General features: G+C 41.4%; 2 protein-coding genes across 2 annotated transcripts in view; both read left to right on the top strand.

The window, feature by feature from the left end:
• tmem65 (transmembrane protein 65) overlaps positions 1-13,812 on the top strand; it is a 33,144-nt gene extending 19,332 nt beyond the window's left edge. Inside the window, exons 2-7 of the mRNA XM_071922342.2 lie at positions 5,950-5,994; positions 7,310-7,377; positions 7,809-7,863; positions 12,132-12,174; positions 12,671-12,776; positions 13,503-13,812. Of these exons, the coding sequence (XP_071778443.1) occupies positions 5,950-5,994; positions 7,310-7,377; positions 7,809-7,863; positions 12,132-12,174; positions 12,671-12,776; positions 13,503-13,631 (446 nt within the window). The 3' untranslated portion in view covers positions 13,632-13,812. The remainder of the gene's footprint in view (positions 1-5,949; positions 5,995-7,309; positions 7,378-7,808; positions 7,864-12,131; positions 12,175-12,670; positions 12,777-13,502) is intronic.
• Positions 1-18,310, top strand: part of rnf139 (ring finger protein 139) — a 328,745-nt gene that overhangs the window by 30,858 nt on the left and 279,577 nt on the right. The window lies entirely within an intron of this gene.

Raw genomic sequence — 18,310 nt, 5'->3', positions numbered from 1 at the left:
ACAACAATTTGTTTTAGTTTACACATTCACAATCAACGCATACGTAGAATAAATCCAGTACAACTCTTGAAATGCACGTACAACGCAATGATGCAGCAGTAACAGATCCTGTCATTTGAAGTGAATGAACTTCCATCAGACAGTAATGCGTTCAACACAGTAAGTGTGATCCCGGCCTAAGTGTAATTTCTGTGGACATCAGTCTGAACTGAAGCCACAGTCCCATCTGTTAGCTGTCAGCTGTCAGGCAGATCACTGTGCTGAAATGGACAGAATTGTGTGTAGATAATTTATAATGGAAACTATAATGAAAACTGTTGTTGGTCAGAAACTTCTTCAATCATCAGATCTGTTTTCCCTCCAACTTCCTCAGCACCCAAACTCCATAGATCTCACAACTTTCATATCCAGTTGATGATAGCTTCTCCTCTGTCTGTTCTAAACAGCCGGTGTCTGGTAGCTCTTTCCTGGGAAAAATCCTCTGCTGCACAGGAAGTGATCCGCTTTATGTTTACGATTTGTTTGGAATAAACAGAAGAAGAACCTGACCTGAATATGGCACTTGATCCCCTCGGCTGCACCGTGGGAAAAAAGAGCCGACATGTTCAGTCAACTTTCCCTGACAAATAAAGGTCTCTGAGTACCGGGGGAAGAAGCAGCTACAGCCGACCCAGATCCTGTTGGCTTCCCTCCTTTGAGACGGAGATTAGCGAAGGCCAAAATTGTGACTTTTGGCACTTTTCCACCGCATGGTACCGGCTCAAATCAACTCTACTCGACTCTACTCCCTTTTGGTAGTACCACTTGGTTTTCCACTGCAGATAGTACCCCCTCAATGTGCCCCCCCATCCCACCGACCCACCCACAACTGGTCGTCGTAGCGACGCCGCATGAAACTGCCGTGACGTCATCTTCAACGCGACACACACAGCAACAATGGAGGATATCGAAGGGATGGTGTTCTTGATTCTCTGCATGTGGCTGTTAGTCACAGCAAGGAGACTTTATTTCAGAAGAGGCTGAAGGCAGCCAGACAAAAGACTGCTGAAAAAAAGAGGAGAGTAAGCTACGCAAGAGGGTAAGCTAACCTGGTAGCTAACGTTAGCATATGTTCGCGCAGTGATGACGATTCTCTCTGACCAATCAGTAGTCTGCAGTGTTTTCGCTTGGAACCTCGACGGAGGTGCTACCAAAAAAAGTACCAGGTAATATGGTACCTGGTACCTGGTACTTGCCCAATGGAAAACCAAAAAAGGCGAGTAGAGTCGAGTCGAGTTGAGCCGGTACCATGCGGTGGAAAAGCGGCTTTTGACACCTAGCACTTTTTTAAGACCTCCACTGAGTCACCTTGTCACTTCCTGGATGGATGAATGTTGTTGCTAAGCGATATCAGCCAGAACTCCGCTCAGTGGCTAGAACTGAATTTGTTGCCTGGCAGCTTTAGCTTATTTGAGCGTTCAATGAGGAAGCAGAAGGACGTATCAGAGCCCGGTGTGAATTTAACAGCACTGATCTCTGTGATGGAGCGGCTCCGGCAGAGGCTTTAGGATGATTCACAGTTCTCAGCCGAGAGCAGAGCGCTGAAACCTTTTGATACGGATGTTTCTTTAATAACGAGGCAGAAACGTTCAGTGCAGTGAGAGGGGAATGGGATTTTTGGGGGGTGTTGAGGAAGAAATGGAAAAGTACCTACACTAAGCAACCTATTAGGCCTAATATGTAACTTTGACCCACCTGAAGTGCCTAAAACTCCAGAATACTGAATCTGCTTCACCATTATAAGATTAAACTCAACAACATCTTGTGTGTTTCTCACTGAACTGTGAGTCAAATGTCAAAATCTCATAGAAAACACTGAAATAATAACTTGTTGTTTTCTAGAACGGTGGTTCTCAATGTGGGGTCCGAGGACCAACAGGGGTCCTTGAAGGGGTTCCAGGGGGTCCGCAGCAAATTAAAATAAACTTCAGCATTATTTCATTATTTCATTTACAAGAAGTTAACACAATTAGAGAATGTAGAAGAATGACTGTTCTGATCATAGTTTCTCTGTTTTCTCTCTACCTGCAATACAGACAGTCATGGGATTCTGGACAAAATCAAATCTGACAATAAAAATATTCTCAGATTTGGGTCTGAGAGACAAAATGTCATCAAATGGAGGTCCGTGGCCTTAATGTGGACTAAATTAGCGGTCCTTCATATGAAAAAGGTTGAGAATCACTGATCTAGAAAAAGGTGCTCACCTCCTTATTACGCATCTCCTTAAAGTGCTACAACTATAATTATCATTGGTTGTTCAGTCTTGTTCATTTCACCTTATACCTTTTGACTAATAGCTTTATTATATTCTATCTGTATTAACATAATCAGGAATATTCAACACTATAAAACTCTCTGTAATCATCCAGATTTTGAGTTGCTTGGCTCCCATCCTGCAGACTGAATAAACTGTCAACCTGCCGCTCTCTCCTCCTGAGTTTTCTTCCACAGGGGGAAGGGAAGGTGAGGTAAAAGGGGGATCGTTTGAAGTTTTGTCTTGACAAGTGACCAACCAACATTTGTAAGTCCCTTTTTACTTTTCCAAAAAAAAAAAAAATCTATCTGTCAGGTGAAGTAGAGGCAGTATCTGGTGTATTTTGAGACGGACCGGGCGCTGCGGCCGGTGAACACGTCCTGCCCTGGTTTTGGAAGGATCCTTCGATTCCTCCGTCCTAAAATAGAAATTTCTTCTGCGTCTCTCTGAAACGCCCTCGACCTTTTCCACAGCAGCTGGTCGTTCAGAGAGGAGTGACTCTGAAACGCCGCGCTGCCTGTTTGTTTTGAAAGATGAGTCCGGCCGCCTGGCTTCTTTATATACACACACACACACACACACACACACACACACACACACACACACACTCACACACTTCTAACAGGTTTTTTTTTCTTGCTCCTGGCTTCTCTCTCTGTCTCTTGTTTCTCTTACTCCAAGTCAGGTAATTGCTCACACGAACAAATTGTACGCACACACACACAAGCACACATGCACAAATGGATGCATGCACACACACACACACACACACACACACACACACGGACAAGAGCACTCACAAAAATGGATGCAAACACATAGAAACTCGCAGGGAACAGAAGTACACACATGAACACACAACTGGATGTAAGCACACACACACTCATACACACACACAAACATATAACGGATGGACACACACACACACACACACACAGGTGAAAGTAAGTGAAGGACTCAGCAGATTAGCCCCTATACTGTAACTGACCCACGGTGCCCCTTTGCTCTCTGGCCCAGAATGCAATCTGTTCCAGTGACCCGCTTCTCTTGAGTCAGCTCAGTGTCTCCCTTGGGTGCTCACTAGACCGACCTGAGTCAGCTGCTGCTCTGCTTTTTTCTGACTAATTGAACGTATTTGTGAGGCCAAACCAGGATGGGAAAGTACCACACTGCCAAAATGTCCATCTGAACAAGTCATTTAATCGTTTATTCAGTTTTAAAAAAAATCCCATTCCACTACAGTACTCACTAACCTAAAACACCTAAAACAGTTTTACAGTCAGCTGGCTGTAAGAACAAATGGCAGGGTTCCTACGCAGGTCTGGAAAGTCTGGAAAAGTATTAAAAATGAATTTGATCATTTCCAGGTCTTGAATAGTTTGGGAATTTGAAAAAATGTCTGGAAAAGTATGGAAAATGTTGTGGTTCAGGTCCGATACACACATAATTATAGCTTTTATGTTGTTGTAGACCCACTTTGAGTCCACAGTTTTTGTTGATGTGAAGAATAATGTTCAGATAGAGGGATGCTCTTATTACCCAGCCGCTGTCAGCGTGCGTTATATCAAATACCGACCAAAATCAAATCCAGTCAAGAACATAGGGTCTGGGAAAAATATGGAATTTTAAAATGGAAACCGTGTAGGAACCCGGCCAATCATCTCACATATTCTGATATTTGTCGCTGTGAAGAATAATCTTCATCTATACAGTAATATGACCTAGTTAGCAGGGGCAAGATGTCTGTCTGCGTAAAATCATATGGAACACCAGACAAAATCTTCAAAACAAATCAAGGTCTGGAAAAAGTATGGAATTTTTTAATTGAAAATGTGTAGGAACCCTGAAATGGTTAAGGACCAAACTATAATATCCTCTTGTGTCTGTCCAGGGATCCAGGCCTGGACAGTCTGGAAGTATCTGGAAAATTAATTTTGAGAAGTTTGGGGATTGGGAGTAGATGTAGGCTCACTGTCCTTTCATATTTTGCATTTTGTTTGTTGTGTAGAGTGATCTAAGGCGTAGTGATATGCTGTCATTCCCAGCAACTATCAGCAGACATTGTATTCATCTGACCAAAGGTTTTAGATCCATTTAAGTTCTTGAAAATAGTGCAGTTTTGAATGTAAAATGTGAACAGTAGGAGCCTGTCTGCCCTTTGCTGGCTAGTTAGCTAGCTAACAGTTTGTTCAGGTTAACTGAGCTGACTCTTCTCAAGCTACAACTCAGAGTGTTTTGGAGTAGAGACTAGGGCTAAAGACAAGACAGTTTACTGTGTCACAGTAACCAAATCCACCTTATCACACTATTCACTTTTACTGAGAATGTTACTGAATGGATCTACAGCCACACCACAACAAGCTGACTCAGCTGCTCTCTGTTTTTAGCCCATTTGTTATATATATTTGTCAGTATTTGCGTACAGACAGTTCTCCAGTGTGGAGCCAGCTGTGGTTTCTGGGAGATTTGTGATGCAACTGCAAAGCCTCTATAAACTCTCACCAGGGTCAGTAGATACCGAGTTGTTCTCTGGGGAAATGCAGCAGTGTGAACATCACAGACCTCAGGGAGAAGAAGGTCAGACTGCTGGTTTCTAGAAATCCCTCATATAGTTCCTATTTATTTCTCTTCCTAGCACCTCTGTCTTTACAGGTCAGGAATATTGTCTGGGTGAAAAGGCTCTGACCCTTGACCTCTGTGTTATTGGTTGCTTGTGGATGATGTCGGAATTGAAGCTTATTCTACTGTCGACCACGTTGTGTGTGTGTGTGTGTGTGTGTGTGTGTGTGTGTGTGTGTGTCCGTGTCCATCTGTCAGGCGTGATATCTGGGGTGATATCTCAGACACTGCTGGTCTGATTTTGATGAAACTTGGAGGGATGAGGCATGTTCACACTGTGTTCTGACATTTAAAAAATGACACTGATTGGCCTGATAGGGGTAATGTAATTAAAGGGTAAAACTTTACTCAATTCACCACACCCCCACCCGCCACCTCAGATCAGCAGATGCCAACCTCTTGACCCCCATCACCAGGACCAAGCACCGCACCTTCGGCAAAGCGGACTCACTCCCTTCATTCAAAAATAAACTCAAAACCCACCTCTTCAAAACTGCTCATCTCATCTCATCTCATCTGTTAAAAAACATGCACTGATTGGTGTTATGAAAGGACAAAATTCTAACTTTGAAAGGCCGTAACTGCTACATCACTGGTCCATTTCCTCTGTATCAACGTTTGGTGGGATAAATAAAGCACAAAACTAAAAGAAAAGAGCGTGTGCAACTTGAATTTTCTTTATAAGTGCAATAAAATGTAAAACAAAAAACAAAAACATCTGGCACTGTCTTCTGGTGTTTAAAGAAATAAACTGATTAGCCCGATGGAGGCGCTATAATTAAAGCTCTAAATTTCAAAGTGTGAAAGGTCGTAACTGCTACGCCACTGATTTTGATGAAACTTGGAGGGATGATGCATCTTGTTCCTGATTGGCCCAAGGGGCGTCTGCATCATTCATAGGGGACGACATGTTTACTGTCGCCTTGTCGGAGCGCCAGCTTAACGTCTGAAGTGTTAAACGTGACAGGCAGACTGTGTCTCCGTCCTTCAAACCCTGAGCCAACTTCTCATGTTTGGATGTTGTTTCTTTTCAGAAACCCTGGAGCCCTCGCCGCCGTCTGCAGCGCAGATCAGATATGGTGAGAGATTAAATCTGTCTGTCAGGAAAACACACACACACACACACACGCACCCACACACACATACACACACACACAATAAGAGAAGAGTTTAACTGGAAACATTTCACTCAGTATTTCTAAAACAAAAGCGATTCTCTCCTCAAAAAAAGACTATTTTGTCACTAAAAGTCTTGATGACTTTTAACAGTAAGTCATAATGAAGCTTTTTTTTGTTTGTTCATATAGTAGATCAAAGCAGCTTGCTTTTCTATACAATACACACACACACACACACACACACACGGTCTAATTAGTTTTATTGATCTTTCCACACCATCCAATAACAGTTTACTCTGCAGAGTCTTAACCCAGACGGGAACAGCAGAAATAACACTAAATATCCACTTTGGAAGAAATAAATCCTTATCTAAAGTTCAACATTCACTATCTTTAACAGACCTGAAGATCCAGCCTCATCATTTTTGTTCTGACGTTGTGCTGTCACTCATGTTGTAAGAGAAGGGTTGATTTTTGTTTTTCGCTCATTTTGGAATAAAGCTCTTAATGTTTTCTTCCTTTTCCTCGTCCTTGACATTTCAGTCCAGAACAAATCTCTCTCAAATGCTTCCAACAAACAAGCCAAGACTTTGTTAATGTTGGCATTAAAGTGATAATCCACAACATTTTCTCATAAATAAATGTCCGTTTTGCTGCTCTCTGTCACCGATTGCTATAAGACAACAGTGATCCATATATCCAGTTATCCAGTTCCTAAAGCTTCTCCACTGTCTGTTCTAAACAGCCGGTGTTTCAGCTCTTTCCTGGGATGAAGTGACGCCTTTTACGTTTCCAGTTTGTTTGGAATAAGTAGGAGATGAACTGGGTGGTTAGCATGAGCAGCGATAGCCAACGTGCAAAGTTGCTTTGTAAAGATTTAATTCTAGATTAGGGCTGAACGATTTTGAAAAAAAAAATCTAATTGCGATTATTATAATTATTCTCATTTTCATTGAAAAACGTATTAAAATGATTATGGTGTGATTTTTGCAGGGATCTGTACCAAACAAAGATGTTTTCTTAAGTCTGTAGAATATGATGTGTAGGCCAGGACATCTCTGCAGCACAACAATATTTAATTTAAAATGGTATTTTGACAACACATTTCACCTTTAACAAATATTGCGCCTCCTGCGATCTGAAAATTGCAGTAGGCCATATTGCAATTTCGATAAAATTTCGATTAATTGTTCAGCCCTATTCTAGATGTCAGATTTGCTGTTTATTGTCCAAATGTTGTTTATTCATTAATTAATTTATTTCTTTGTGTTTCCAGTGCTGCTCCACAATGCCATCCCCTTCGTTGGATTTGGTTTCCTTGATAATGCCATCATGATTGCAGCAGTAAGTGGTAGGCCGACCTCAGTGGAGCCTAGTTTATGTATCTGAGCATGAAACCATATCATAGAATAATGTTGGTAGCTTGAATGAAAAATGAAGACTTTTGTCAAATGGAATTGAATCTAGATAGGTAAAAGTTCTTCTTCTTCTTCTTCTTCTTCTTCTTCTTCTGCTTCTTCTTCTTCTGCTTCTTCTTCTTCTTCTTCTTCTTCTTCTTCTGCTTCTGATTTGTTGTTCATGTGAAATCTCAGAGTCTGGACCAAATTGAATCTAGATAGGTAAAAGTTCTTCTTCTTCTTCTGCTTCTTCTGCTTCTTCTTCTTCTTCTTCTTCTTCTTCTTCTCCTTCTTCTGCTTCTGATTTGTTGTTCATGTGATATCTCAGAGTCTGGACCAAAGTCCTCACCGTCTTCTTATCTCCTCTCTGTTCACTAGGGAACGCAGATTGAGCTTTCTATAGGAGTCACCCTGGGGATTTCCACCATGGCCGGTAAGACTGGAGAGATGCAGGACACACACACACACACAGACTCCATTTAAGTCACAATGAAATGTAAAAGGACTTCGGTACATACAAATTCCAACCAATAATACCATAGATGATGACAGATGACAGACGGTCCTGTACAGTAAAAGGCAATCTTTATCCAAAACCATTTGTCCAAAAAATCCTCCTCCTTTCCTCTGTGACCTGGAAACTGATGTTTGCTCCGCCATTTTGGAGACGGAGGCAAAAGAAGCTGCTTGAAATCCTAAGAAGAAGCAGGTTTGACCAATGATCCACAAGAGTTTCCTCTTCCTGGAATAATTTTTTAAGTTTCACGCCCTCTTGTTCATGGCGGTCAGTGTCACCAGTGTGATGGAGGTTCCACAGCTACAGAAAAACCTGGAAAACCCGACGTGAAATTTTATTTTCTTCGCATATTTGAGATATTCATTTAGTTTTTAGTGATGGTTTTTGTAAATTAATTCTTCATTTAAAGGCAGTAATGTCTCCCAGAGTTTCTCTACCATTGAATAGGTGTTGTGACACTAAAAGAGTTTCATCAGTCTGGTTTCAGTGGAGAGTTTTAGTGTCCCATGATGGTCTTCATGCTGTTTCAGAGGCTTTTATACCCTGATGAGAAGAAAACTCTGACTGGGGGGAAACACTGAATACTTGTTTGTCGCATGAAAATGGTTAAATATAAAGATACTGAATATTGGCACATAGTATCTGTGATCTGCGACTGTACTCTGAAAATATCAGTATTGTATCGGCCTTCAAACATTCGTATCAGCCAAACTAATAATGATCTTTTATCAGTTATTCCAGGCCTCCTATTTTATATATTGCTTTTATGTTTCTTGCTTTGCTTACATTGCTCTTTTCTTTCTGCTTTTGATCCATCTTTTTGTTTTTATTTACTCCATTCGTAAAGTGTTTTGAGAAGTGCCGACTCATCCCACAATACCCAGCCGAGTCCTCAGGGGGGGGGGACTGTGGTTTTTATTCAGCGGTTACAAACACTTTGTTCTGTCTGAAGCGGTTTCCTCGCAGCGCTGAACGTGCACGAGAATACAAAACAGGAGGAAACGGGTTTGGCGAGTCAGAGAGCGACCGCTTCCACTTCCCATCAGCTGGGAGACGATCTGCCACTCACATCGCTTGGCTGATGATACCAGATATATAAAGCTAGAGCTACTTCACTTTTTTACCTGAAAACTCCCAGCATACACTGCAGGTCAACAGTCTGGACACCTGACTGAATGTTCTGTGTTTCATTCTCTTAAAGCCATTTTGATCTAAAGGCTTCTGCTTAAATGCTTGAAATGAGTTTCTTAGTCAAATATAAATAGTGAAGTTGATCCTATGTATGAATTTCTTTCCAAAGCCTTTGCCTTTCCATCAAGGCAAAGAATCTAAAATATAAGATAGTTTTGATTTGTTTAACACTTTTTTGGTCGCTACATAATTCCATTTGTGTTATTTCATAGTTTTGATGTCTTTACTGTTATTCTAAAATGTGGAAAATAGTAAAAATTAAAGAAAAATGCACGTGTCCAAACTTTTAACAGGTAGAGTAAGTGTTTTGCAGGTTGTTGTAATTGATTGCAACCCTCATGAACCTGTCTGTTGCCATCATGGCTGCTGTTCGGTGTGTGAAAGCAAGCAGAAAATACTCAGTTTGGGTCTTCATTACGCTGTGAAAACCATAAAAGCAGCTGAGCCTTGCCTTCTCTCTCTCTCTCTCTCTCTGTCTCTCTCTTTCCTCGGCGCTAGATTATTCTGTTTCCATGGATACTTGGCTCCAATTTTCACTGCGAAGTGCATATCAGAGCCTGTAGACGGGCTCTAGATCAATAGCTCTGGTCTGGTGCCTTTTGGGTAAATACAGAACATCCTTCCATCCAGTCTCCGCTGTGTATTTGCTTCATAGTCGTCCAGCCTGTCGAGACGGTGAAGTAGTTCAGAGCTTTTTATTTGAGGGCAGAAAAACCTTTTCTACTTTTCCTTCCTGACTCTTATTCCATCACTTGGCACTTCACTGTCACACACCATCGGTGCTAGAAGTTGCGGTGAAATGAGGAGAGACGGCATCGCTGAGGACTTTCTCTTTAAAGGACTTGAAAGGAGTCGGAGATTGCAAACCTCCCCGCAGGAGATTTCCCATCGCTCTTTATGCCTCCAGAGAGCAGAGGAGGAACACATGCTTAGCATCTCTATAGTTAAAATAACAATCACCAGACTACTAACAGTTTATTGTATATATACTACCAGTCTAAGGTCTTGAATGTTCTGTGTTCCTCATTTTGATCTAAAGGCTTCTGCTTAAATGCTTGAAGTTAGTTTCTTAGTCAAATATAAATAGTGAAGTTGAATTTCTTTCCAAAGCCTTTGCCTTTCCATCAAGGCAAAGAATCTAAAATATAAGATAGTTTTGATTTGTTTAACACTTTTTTGGTCGCTGCATAATTCCATTTGTGTTATTTCATAGTTTTGACGTCTTTACTGTTATTCTAAAATGTGGAAAATAGTAAAAAATAAAGAGAAATGTGGTGTGTCCAAACTTTTGACTGGTAGTGTATTTTTTTTTACCACATTGCCAGTCATTTCTTTTTAAAATCAAAGCCACAGCATCAATTATTCACAGCTGTCAAGCATTGTTTATGTGGTGCATCACTGACTGACAGTAACACCATGAAGCTGGAAAATGAAAACACACTCTGAGGAAAGACTAGTGTGTTTAACAAAATATAAATATATATATATGTAATTACACAAGGTGCTCTTTGATGTGGAACAAAAAAAACAACAACTAACACCTTCTCTCACTCCCACTAACACTCATTTTCTATTTTCCTTCTTTGATCTGTTGTTTGGACGCTCTCTCCCTTTTCTGCTTTTCATCTTTTAAATATATATATACTGTATGTGGGCTACTGGCACTGGAGCTTATTGGTAAAACTCACTTTTGTTCTGGTTGTTGCTGTTGTGTGTGTGTGTGGGTGAGTTTTTTAAGTTTTTCTGAAGCGGGGGACATCGGAGGCTCTCAGGAAGCCTTCCAGCCCAGACGTCCGCCCCTTAAATTCTACCTCCAAGTCAAGATTTAAGAGCGCTCCTGTTTTCTTTTGCCACAGGCGGTCAGTTTTATTATTTTTCCTGTCTTAAGAAGTATTCACACACTGGAGGATTAACGGGCCGATGTCCGTCAGATGTTTCCATCCCGGAGGCTTATCAGACTGATCTGAGCCGCCATGTTTGATATGTGCGACCCGACATCTGCAGGGGAGCGGCATGATGGGACGGGACCATCTGTTTATCTCACGATACGATTCGATACTCGATATGAGGTTCAGGATTCAAAACAACCAGGATACGATGTGATAAATTAAAGTTCAGTGTCAACAAAGTCTGACTGTGCAGAATTCTGTTTATTTCTGAGACTCAAATCTTTCCAGCGATGCCATTGGCTGCTACAACAATTTAAAAATGTCATTACAGAAAATGTCAGAAAATGAAGAGACCACCGTTCTCCTGTCCAACTATAACAGAAAAGAGCAGCGGATGGGATTCAGCTGCTTGAATTTTTTCGATTTAAAATATAGCATCCAAATTCATCAGCATGTCTCAACTCTATCGACACTTCACATCCTCAGGAAAACCTTCTGATGGAGATCTGCAGGTTTAAAATTAAGGGTTTCATCAGGATTGTGTCTAATTGTAAGCAATTTCATGTCTTACCCTAAAACATGCCAAGTTTGAGTCCTTGAATTTTACCAAACGAGATGTTAGAACAAAAGCTCCATGCAACACCGCTGTGTAAAAAAAAACTCCAGTTTATTGGTTTATCAGAGTCATGAAGACTGTCCAATAGTATAAGAACTAAATCGGCTCCATATACAGAACAATAGACATCACATAGAGAAATATATGTACAAAAATTCAATCAAACATCGTCTAATAGAGTCATGAAGATTAATCATCAGTAGAGAACCATAAAAACCACAGGAGACACGTGAATAAACCACACAAGATGTTGAAAGTCATTGAAAAGTTCTTGATGAAGTTTGATGTCGAAGTGAGTGTAGGAACCCTGCAAAAAAAAAATTAGATACGCCATTATGTGTGTGATCCAATTTGTTTTCTAAATTGTTATGGATTTTAAAAAGCTCTTCTTCTGCTCAGTGTGTCCCCAGGCCTTAATTATTATTTTCCCTCTGTCGTCTTGTGAGTGTTCAAATGAAAGAACATCAAACGTGTCTGTTTCTCCACAGCTGCAGCGCTGGGGAACCTGGTGTCAGATTTGGCCGGTCTGGGGTAAGAAGCTCTATAAACTTATTTTATTTTTGAGTTGAAAGCGTGCAGTGCAGTGAAGCAGTGTTTTTTTTTTTGCCCTTTTTAGAATTAAATTTGTGAATTAAAGGATTGAAGCTTCTTTGTCTCCTTGTTTTGCCGTGTTTGATGTTTGCTGCGGCTCCTCACAGTGTCATCTTTGTTTTTGAGTTGAAAGCGTGAATTCATCTATTGGATTTACTTTGTTCTTTTTCCAAGAGTGTTACTGGGTGCTTCCCTGCCTTTTCTCACCCAAAGTGTGTGTGTGTGTTTGTTTGTGTGTGTTTGTGTGTGTTCTTGTGATTCTATCCTTGGGAGGACCAGTTTGAGTTTTAGACCTTCGGAGTGATGACATTTTTAAAAAGTGAGGTCATTTTAGGCGGTCCTCATTTCTTCACAATGTCCTTAAGATGTAGTAAGACTGTGTGTGTGTGTGTGTGTGTGTGTGTGTGTGTGTGTGTGTGTGTGTGTGTGTGTGCAGTCTTGCAGGCTATGTGGAGGCCCTGGTGTCCAGACTGGGCATGCAGGGTCCAGATCTGACGCCCAAACAGGTGGACATGTGGCAGACCAAGCTCAGCTCTCACATGGTGAGACACTTTATCTTCACACACATCACATGTTCATCTGAACATCGGTCTGTTTGGCCAAATATAAAAATGAAACAAAGAAAACTAATTGTAGGTGTGATCACATCCTCGGCTTACAGATTGCAGGTCCAGATTTTGGCAGCGTATAGCATCACTTATCTAATTTCACTTTCTGTTCCTTATTAAGTCTGGCCTAGATGATCATCCTGATTAATTTTGCTAAATAAGTGAAGCTATAAGAGTGAGCATCGGCTTCAGTGTCAGAAATTAACTTTTTGGCTCATTTGCCATGGGCTAGTAGAGAAAAAATGACCTTCTGTTTTGTCTATAGAATCTGTGTTTTTTTTATTTATTTTTTTTTTTTATTTCATGGATCAAGTTTGTAATTCATCATGAAGTGCTACAGATTTAAAATTACAAGAGCATTTTGAAGTTCACCCTCAGACAGAGGTACGGTGGCCTGTGGGGACAAACTTTGGGAACAGGCAAAAAGTAAACGTCTGTAAACAACCAGATGTTCAAATTCTATCGTCTCAAAAAGTTACCTGTGCGGTGAGAGAGCCGCCGAAAGACAGATGGACAGATGTTACGGACAGTTTGTGCTTGCCGGATGTTAATTTCAGCCCCTGATTGGCTCGTGTCAGAGGTTCCCCCTGATCCCTCAACAGAACCTTCATTAGAACTGTGTTGAGTCCTATAACGCGGCGTCTGGTTCCCCCCCCGCAGGGTAAAGCTATAGGAGTGGCCATCGGCTGCATCCTGGGCATGTTCCCGCTGCTTTTCCTGAGTGACGATGACGAGGAGAAGAAGGAGAAAGAAGCTCGACCCGACGCTGACGCACCGTCACACTCCTAACGACACGCTGCTGCTGCGTGACGTCACCGCACCGCAAGCTGGTGATGTCAGCTGATGTCAAAGGAAAATGGGAAATGATCACTCAAGTTAGTCGACTCTAGCAGCAGCCGTCATCTGGGTTCCTGTTCTCTTCTGAATATCTAGTTTAGCTGGGGATGATGCCGGGGCATTAGGCAGCTCAAGTGCTTCTTCTACAGGTCACAGTGGCTGGTAAATCCCCAAAAATCCACTAGCCACTTTCACTATTTTACCAGCCAACTAGGTATTTATGCTGCGTTCCATTCAAAGTCAGAGGTTGGAAGTTCCCAGTTGAAATTTCCCGTTCTCCTCGGTGCGTTTCAGCTCTGAAAAACCAGGAAAGAATAATGTAAAATCCTGTTCTCCATGCAATGGCTAATGCAGCGTAAGGGTTAAAAAAAAGTACCATCGTTAAACTAGGTTAAATATACAATTAAAAGGGATAAAAATATTGATTGAATAAGAATATATAAAACAACATTAGCAGGTACAGACTCAGGAATGTTCATTTATCAGCTCGGTTAAATAGGGAATGGCATTTCTAGAGTATGGACTTCAGATAACGGCATCTCAAACAACTGGAAGATCTTGCCCGAGTTTCCTATTCAGAATTCCATTTTTCCTCAGTAGGAAGGCGGAATTTCCAACTCTCTCTTTTGACTTTGAATGCAACGCGGCATCAGAGTGGAACGGGACCTCCAGGTTGGGATCGGCTGCTGCAGGAAATTAATTCACCGGATGCAGAGCAGATTTGCCGGCCTGTGACCGCCTGCTGGTCGCTTCCCATCCTGACAGCAGAAAGATGGACGACTGGCCGACTCGTCACTCCGCGGCAGTCGGAGCGCTGCGTTGCGTTGCATGTGCGTCAGACAGCTTGACACTTTAGATTTTTTTTTTTTTTAAACAACTCCACTTTACTCGAGAAAGAACGTCACTTTTCTGACTGCCTCTACACTTCAGGATGATGATGGTGATGATGTGGAACTCAGAAGAATATCATGATGCTTATTTTCCTTCAGCACACACTTTCTACATTTGAAGAGTTCATCTCCAAAACACTAGTCATCCATTTTGGGTGAAAACACCTTAAATTCATCATTCAAGATCTCTTAAATCTAGAGGATCCAATCTGTGAAAGTGTTGGCATTTTGTCAACCGAGCTCTTAAATGCCATGGTACTATTAAAAAAAAAGTACCATAAATCTTAAACCATACATTTTAATTTAGTGCTATCAATCTTTCTGTGAGAGTAGGGATTTGTTTTTTTGTTTTTTTCTTCAAATATTGAATATCTTATTATAGAATGAAACTCTTCATTTGTGTCTAAAATGGCTTGAAACCAAGGGGAATGGAAGCTAATTAATTTGGATTTTTTTATTTTTTTTTTATTTTACATGTTATACAATGTCTGCTGAAGGAAGATAGCAGTCTGTTGGTTAGAAGTCAATTCAAGTCGTTCGTTGTCTGTTCGGATGATTAGACAAACACAACCAAGACAGAAACTACTGGGATGATCTGGAATCTCTTCTGACCTCAGTAATGAATTTACTTTATATTTTAAAACTTTACATTTTAGGCATTTAGCCGACGTTCTCACCCAGAGAGACAGTGAGCAGGTAGTTCAGTGTTTTGCACTTGGATCAGACCCATCGGCTGCTGTGGGGATGGAACCAGTCTCTCTAAACACTAGACCATCCTTACATGATGATCCACACTGAAAACACTAAGACCGGCGTCCGTCCTAAAGCTGCACTTTGCAAGAATTTTATGTAAAATATACACTCGTCTTGTCAAACTAAATCACAGAGTGCGGCTGGACTGATCAAAGCGGTTTCTGACATCATGTTACTTGATTTCTGGGTAGTGAAGTCCTTCAAACTTTCAAAAATTCAAACAGTTTTGTCTCGCTGCCACTTGGGGCGCCAAAGTGCGAAGTGGCCTAGTGCAGCTTTATTTTTCACAGGACAATAAAAAAAATCGCAAATAAAAGGAACAAGTGTCAACTGCTACCTCGATGGCAATATCTTAGTTGTTTTGCATGAAGAATTAATGTAGCTGATAATCAGACTTTGTATTACTATATCTGATGTTTTTATATGCTGGCGAGTCTTTAGATGTTTCTTATGAGTAGAATAAAGGAGGAGGCACTAAGTCGCAATACACTATGTGGAAACTGATGTCACCATTATCAGGTTTTTTTGCTTAACATTGACTGCGTTTACATGGACTTGAGTATCCCGGTTATGATCGGGTTTTTGAAGTATCCCGTTTTTGTGTTTGCGCATGTAAACATCATATCCCGATTTCAGAAACCTGGATAAGCCCTTATCCCGGTTTTGAGAAACCCGATTATGCTAGCTGGAGTACTCCGAAAGAAACCGGGATACTGCTGCATGTAAACATCTTATCCCGGTTTCTGACCGCCGCCGACAACCTGCGCAGGCGCGGCTTCAGCCGAGTGACGTGACAGAAAAACACAAACGACGGCGGCAACGAGAGCGTCTCACTTCTGGAGCGATGAGGAAACGGAGTTTTGTCTTTCGGTGATGAAAGAATTAAATATACTTGGCAGTTTAGACGGGAGAAAGCATCGAAATGCTGACCTGTTCCAGTCTGTAGTGTACAGACTACAGGACGCCGGTTTCCCAACACGTACAGTGGAGCCAGTCAGCTCACGGTGGAAAATACTAAAGAAACATTACTATGTGGCCGAACATCAAAACAAAACAGTCAAATTAATTTAAGGTTAACAGTTACAGAGGAATATCAGATTAACGACTTTAAAATTGCCGGTTTGTATTGTAAACATCACAGGCGCCTGCGCACATAGCATGCAGTAATCAGTAACCGGGATACTAGTATTGATCATGTATACGGGGATATGAATAACCAGATTTCTCTGTGTTCCATGTAAACGCCATATCCTGAATATGATCAAAACCGGGATAAGCCTCATAACCGGGATACTCAAGTCCATGTTTCTGCTCTCTCTCTCTCTCTCTCTCTCTCTCTCTCTCTCTCTCTCTCTCTCTCTCTCTCTCTCTCTCTCTCTCTCTCTCTCTCTCTCTCTCTTGCAAAGGATAAAGTCAAATAAATAATGGATAACAGACAAACAATTCTGCAGATTCTACACATATCAGCAATAGCATGTAAAAACAATTAAATATAATTTAAGTCAATGTATAACAATACAGGACATTTGGAGGGATGGGGAGCATTTCTTACAACAGCTCTCACTAACTCACTCATTAACTCACTCACTCACACACACACACACACACACACATAGACCTGGATCTTTGTAATTAATTGTGCGTTCATTTCATCCAACTCGAGGCTCCAGACGGGTGGGGTTTGCCGCATAAGACAATGCAGTTCCAGAAAGTTTAGACAATCCCAAGAGAGAGTTTGAAAGTCAGTTAAAACCCATCTGCTTCTCTAAGCAGAAAAAAACAAATGCCAAGCATTATTGGCAAATATGTCTCTCTCTCTCTCTCTCTCTCTCTCTCCCTCTCTGCTCTCTTACCATACAAACACAGTGCTTTGCTTAATAATAATAATGATGATGGTGAATCCCGTTTCTCGTCCTGACCCGCTCTATCGCACATCACTCTGTGTTTTTCCCATAATCCCCTCCGGTCGTCTCGGAGCGGCTTTTCAGAAGAATATATATCCAATTAGTTTGTCTGTGCCAGGAGGAATCTGTGATTTCAGTTCACAGGGTTTATACACCGGCCTGGAAATGTATGGAAACAGACTTGGGTCATTTCCAGGTCTTGATAAAGTTTGAAAACTGAATCGTACTGAACACCGGCCCAAAATCCTCCAATCAGAAGAAATTAAGGTCCCTGAGTTCAGACCGACTGATCACTGAAATGTGTTTGAAAAATATTTTAATGAGTGTTTGGATCCAGGACATTTAAATTTGTAGCTGGATTTACTTTGAATGCATCGAGGGATTTTTTTTTTTTTTCCAGTCTGGCTTGTTAGAAAAGAAAGTTTTCTTGTGGAGGATGAGGAGGACGAAGGAGGAGGACGAAGGAGCAATACAACGACTTTCTGACTCATCTTGACTGTTTTAAACTGAGAACCTCGTCCTGCCACCTCGTCCTTTGAGGATGTTCGTTACAGTGGACAATCTGAAATCTCAATGTTTTTACATCATCCTGTTTATTTCATGTTCATATCGCCTTTTCTAAGAGGATTAGGCGGCGGCCACACTGATCCTTCAGGAAGTGGACAGAAGTTTTAGATGTGTGTGTGTTGGTTTGTTCTGAGCGTCAACATGGCGGCGAGGCAGAAGAACAGGAAGCTTTGCTCATAACGGAGCTGCTTGATAGAAAACAGAAGAAACAGACTCTACTGTATAAATTCAATAAGAAACTGAGCTGGAAAACCTCCAGTCATCCCAACGCTCCACCAGGCGTCCTCTGGTTTCTGTTTTTGATAATCAGAGGAACGCCTCTGATTGGCTAAACGTACGGTGATGAATGCGTCCGTCCAGAAAAAGTTCTGTTGAACGGATGGAAATCTGACAGACGGAGCGTCATCAGTCCTGTCCGGACAACAGACAGCTGTCAGTGAAAATGAATTTAAATGAACAGAGACGGACAGACGGATCAGTCTGGCCGCCGCCTTAAAGGTCAGATTTTCCTCAGCTC

The sequence above is a fragment of the Centroberyx gerrardi genome, chromosome 19 (assembly GCF_048128805.1).
Source record: "Centroberyx gerrardi isolate f3 chromosome 19, fCenGer3.hap1.cur.20231027, whole genome shotgun sequence".
NCBI classification, from domain to species: Eukaryota; Metazoa; Chordata; class Actinopteri; order Beryciformes; family Berycidae; genus Centroberyx; species Centroberyx gerrardi.
The sequence above is the reverse complement of the archived record's forward strand: the minus strand, read 5'-3'. Positions and strand labels throughout refer to the sequence as shown.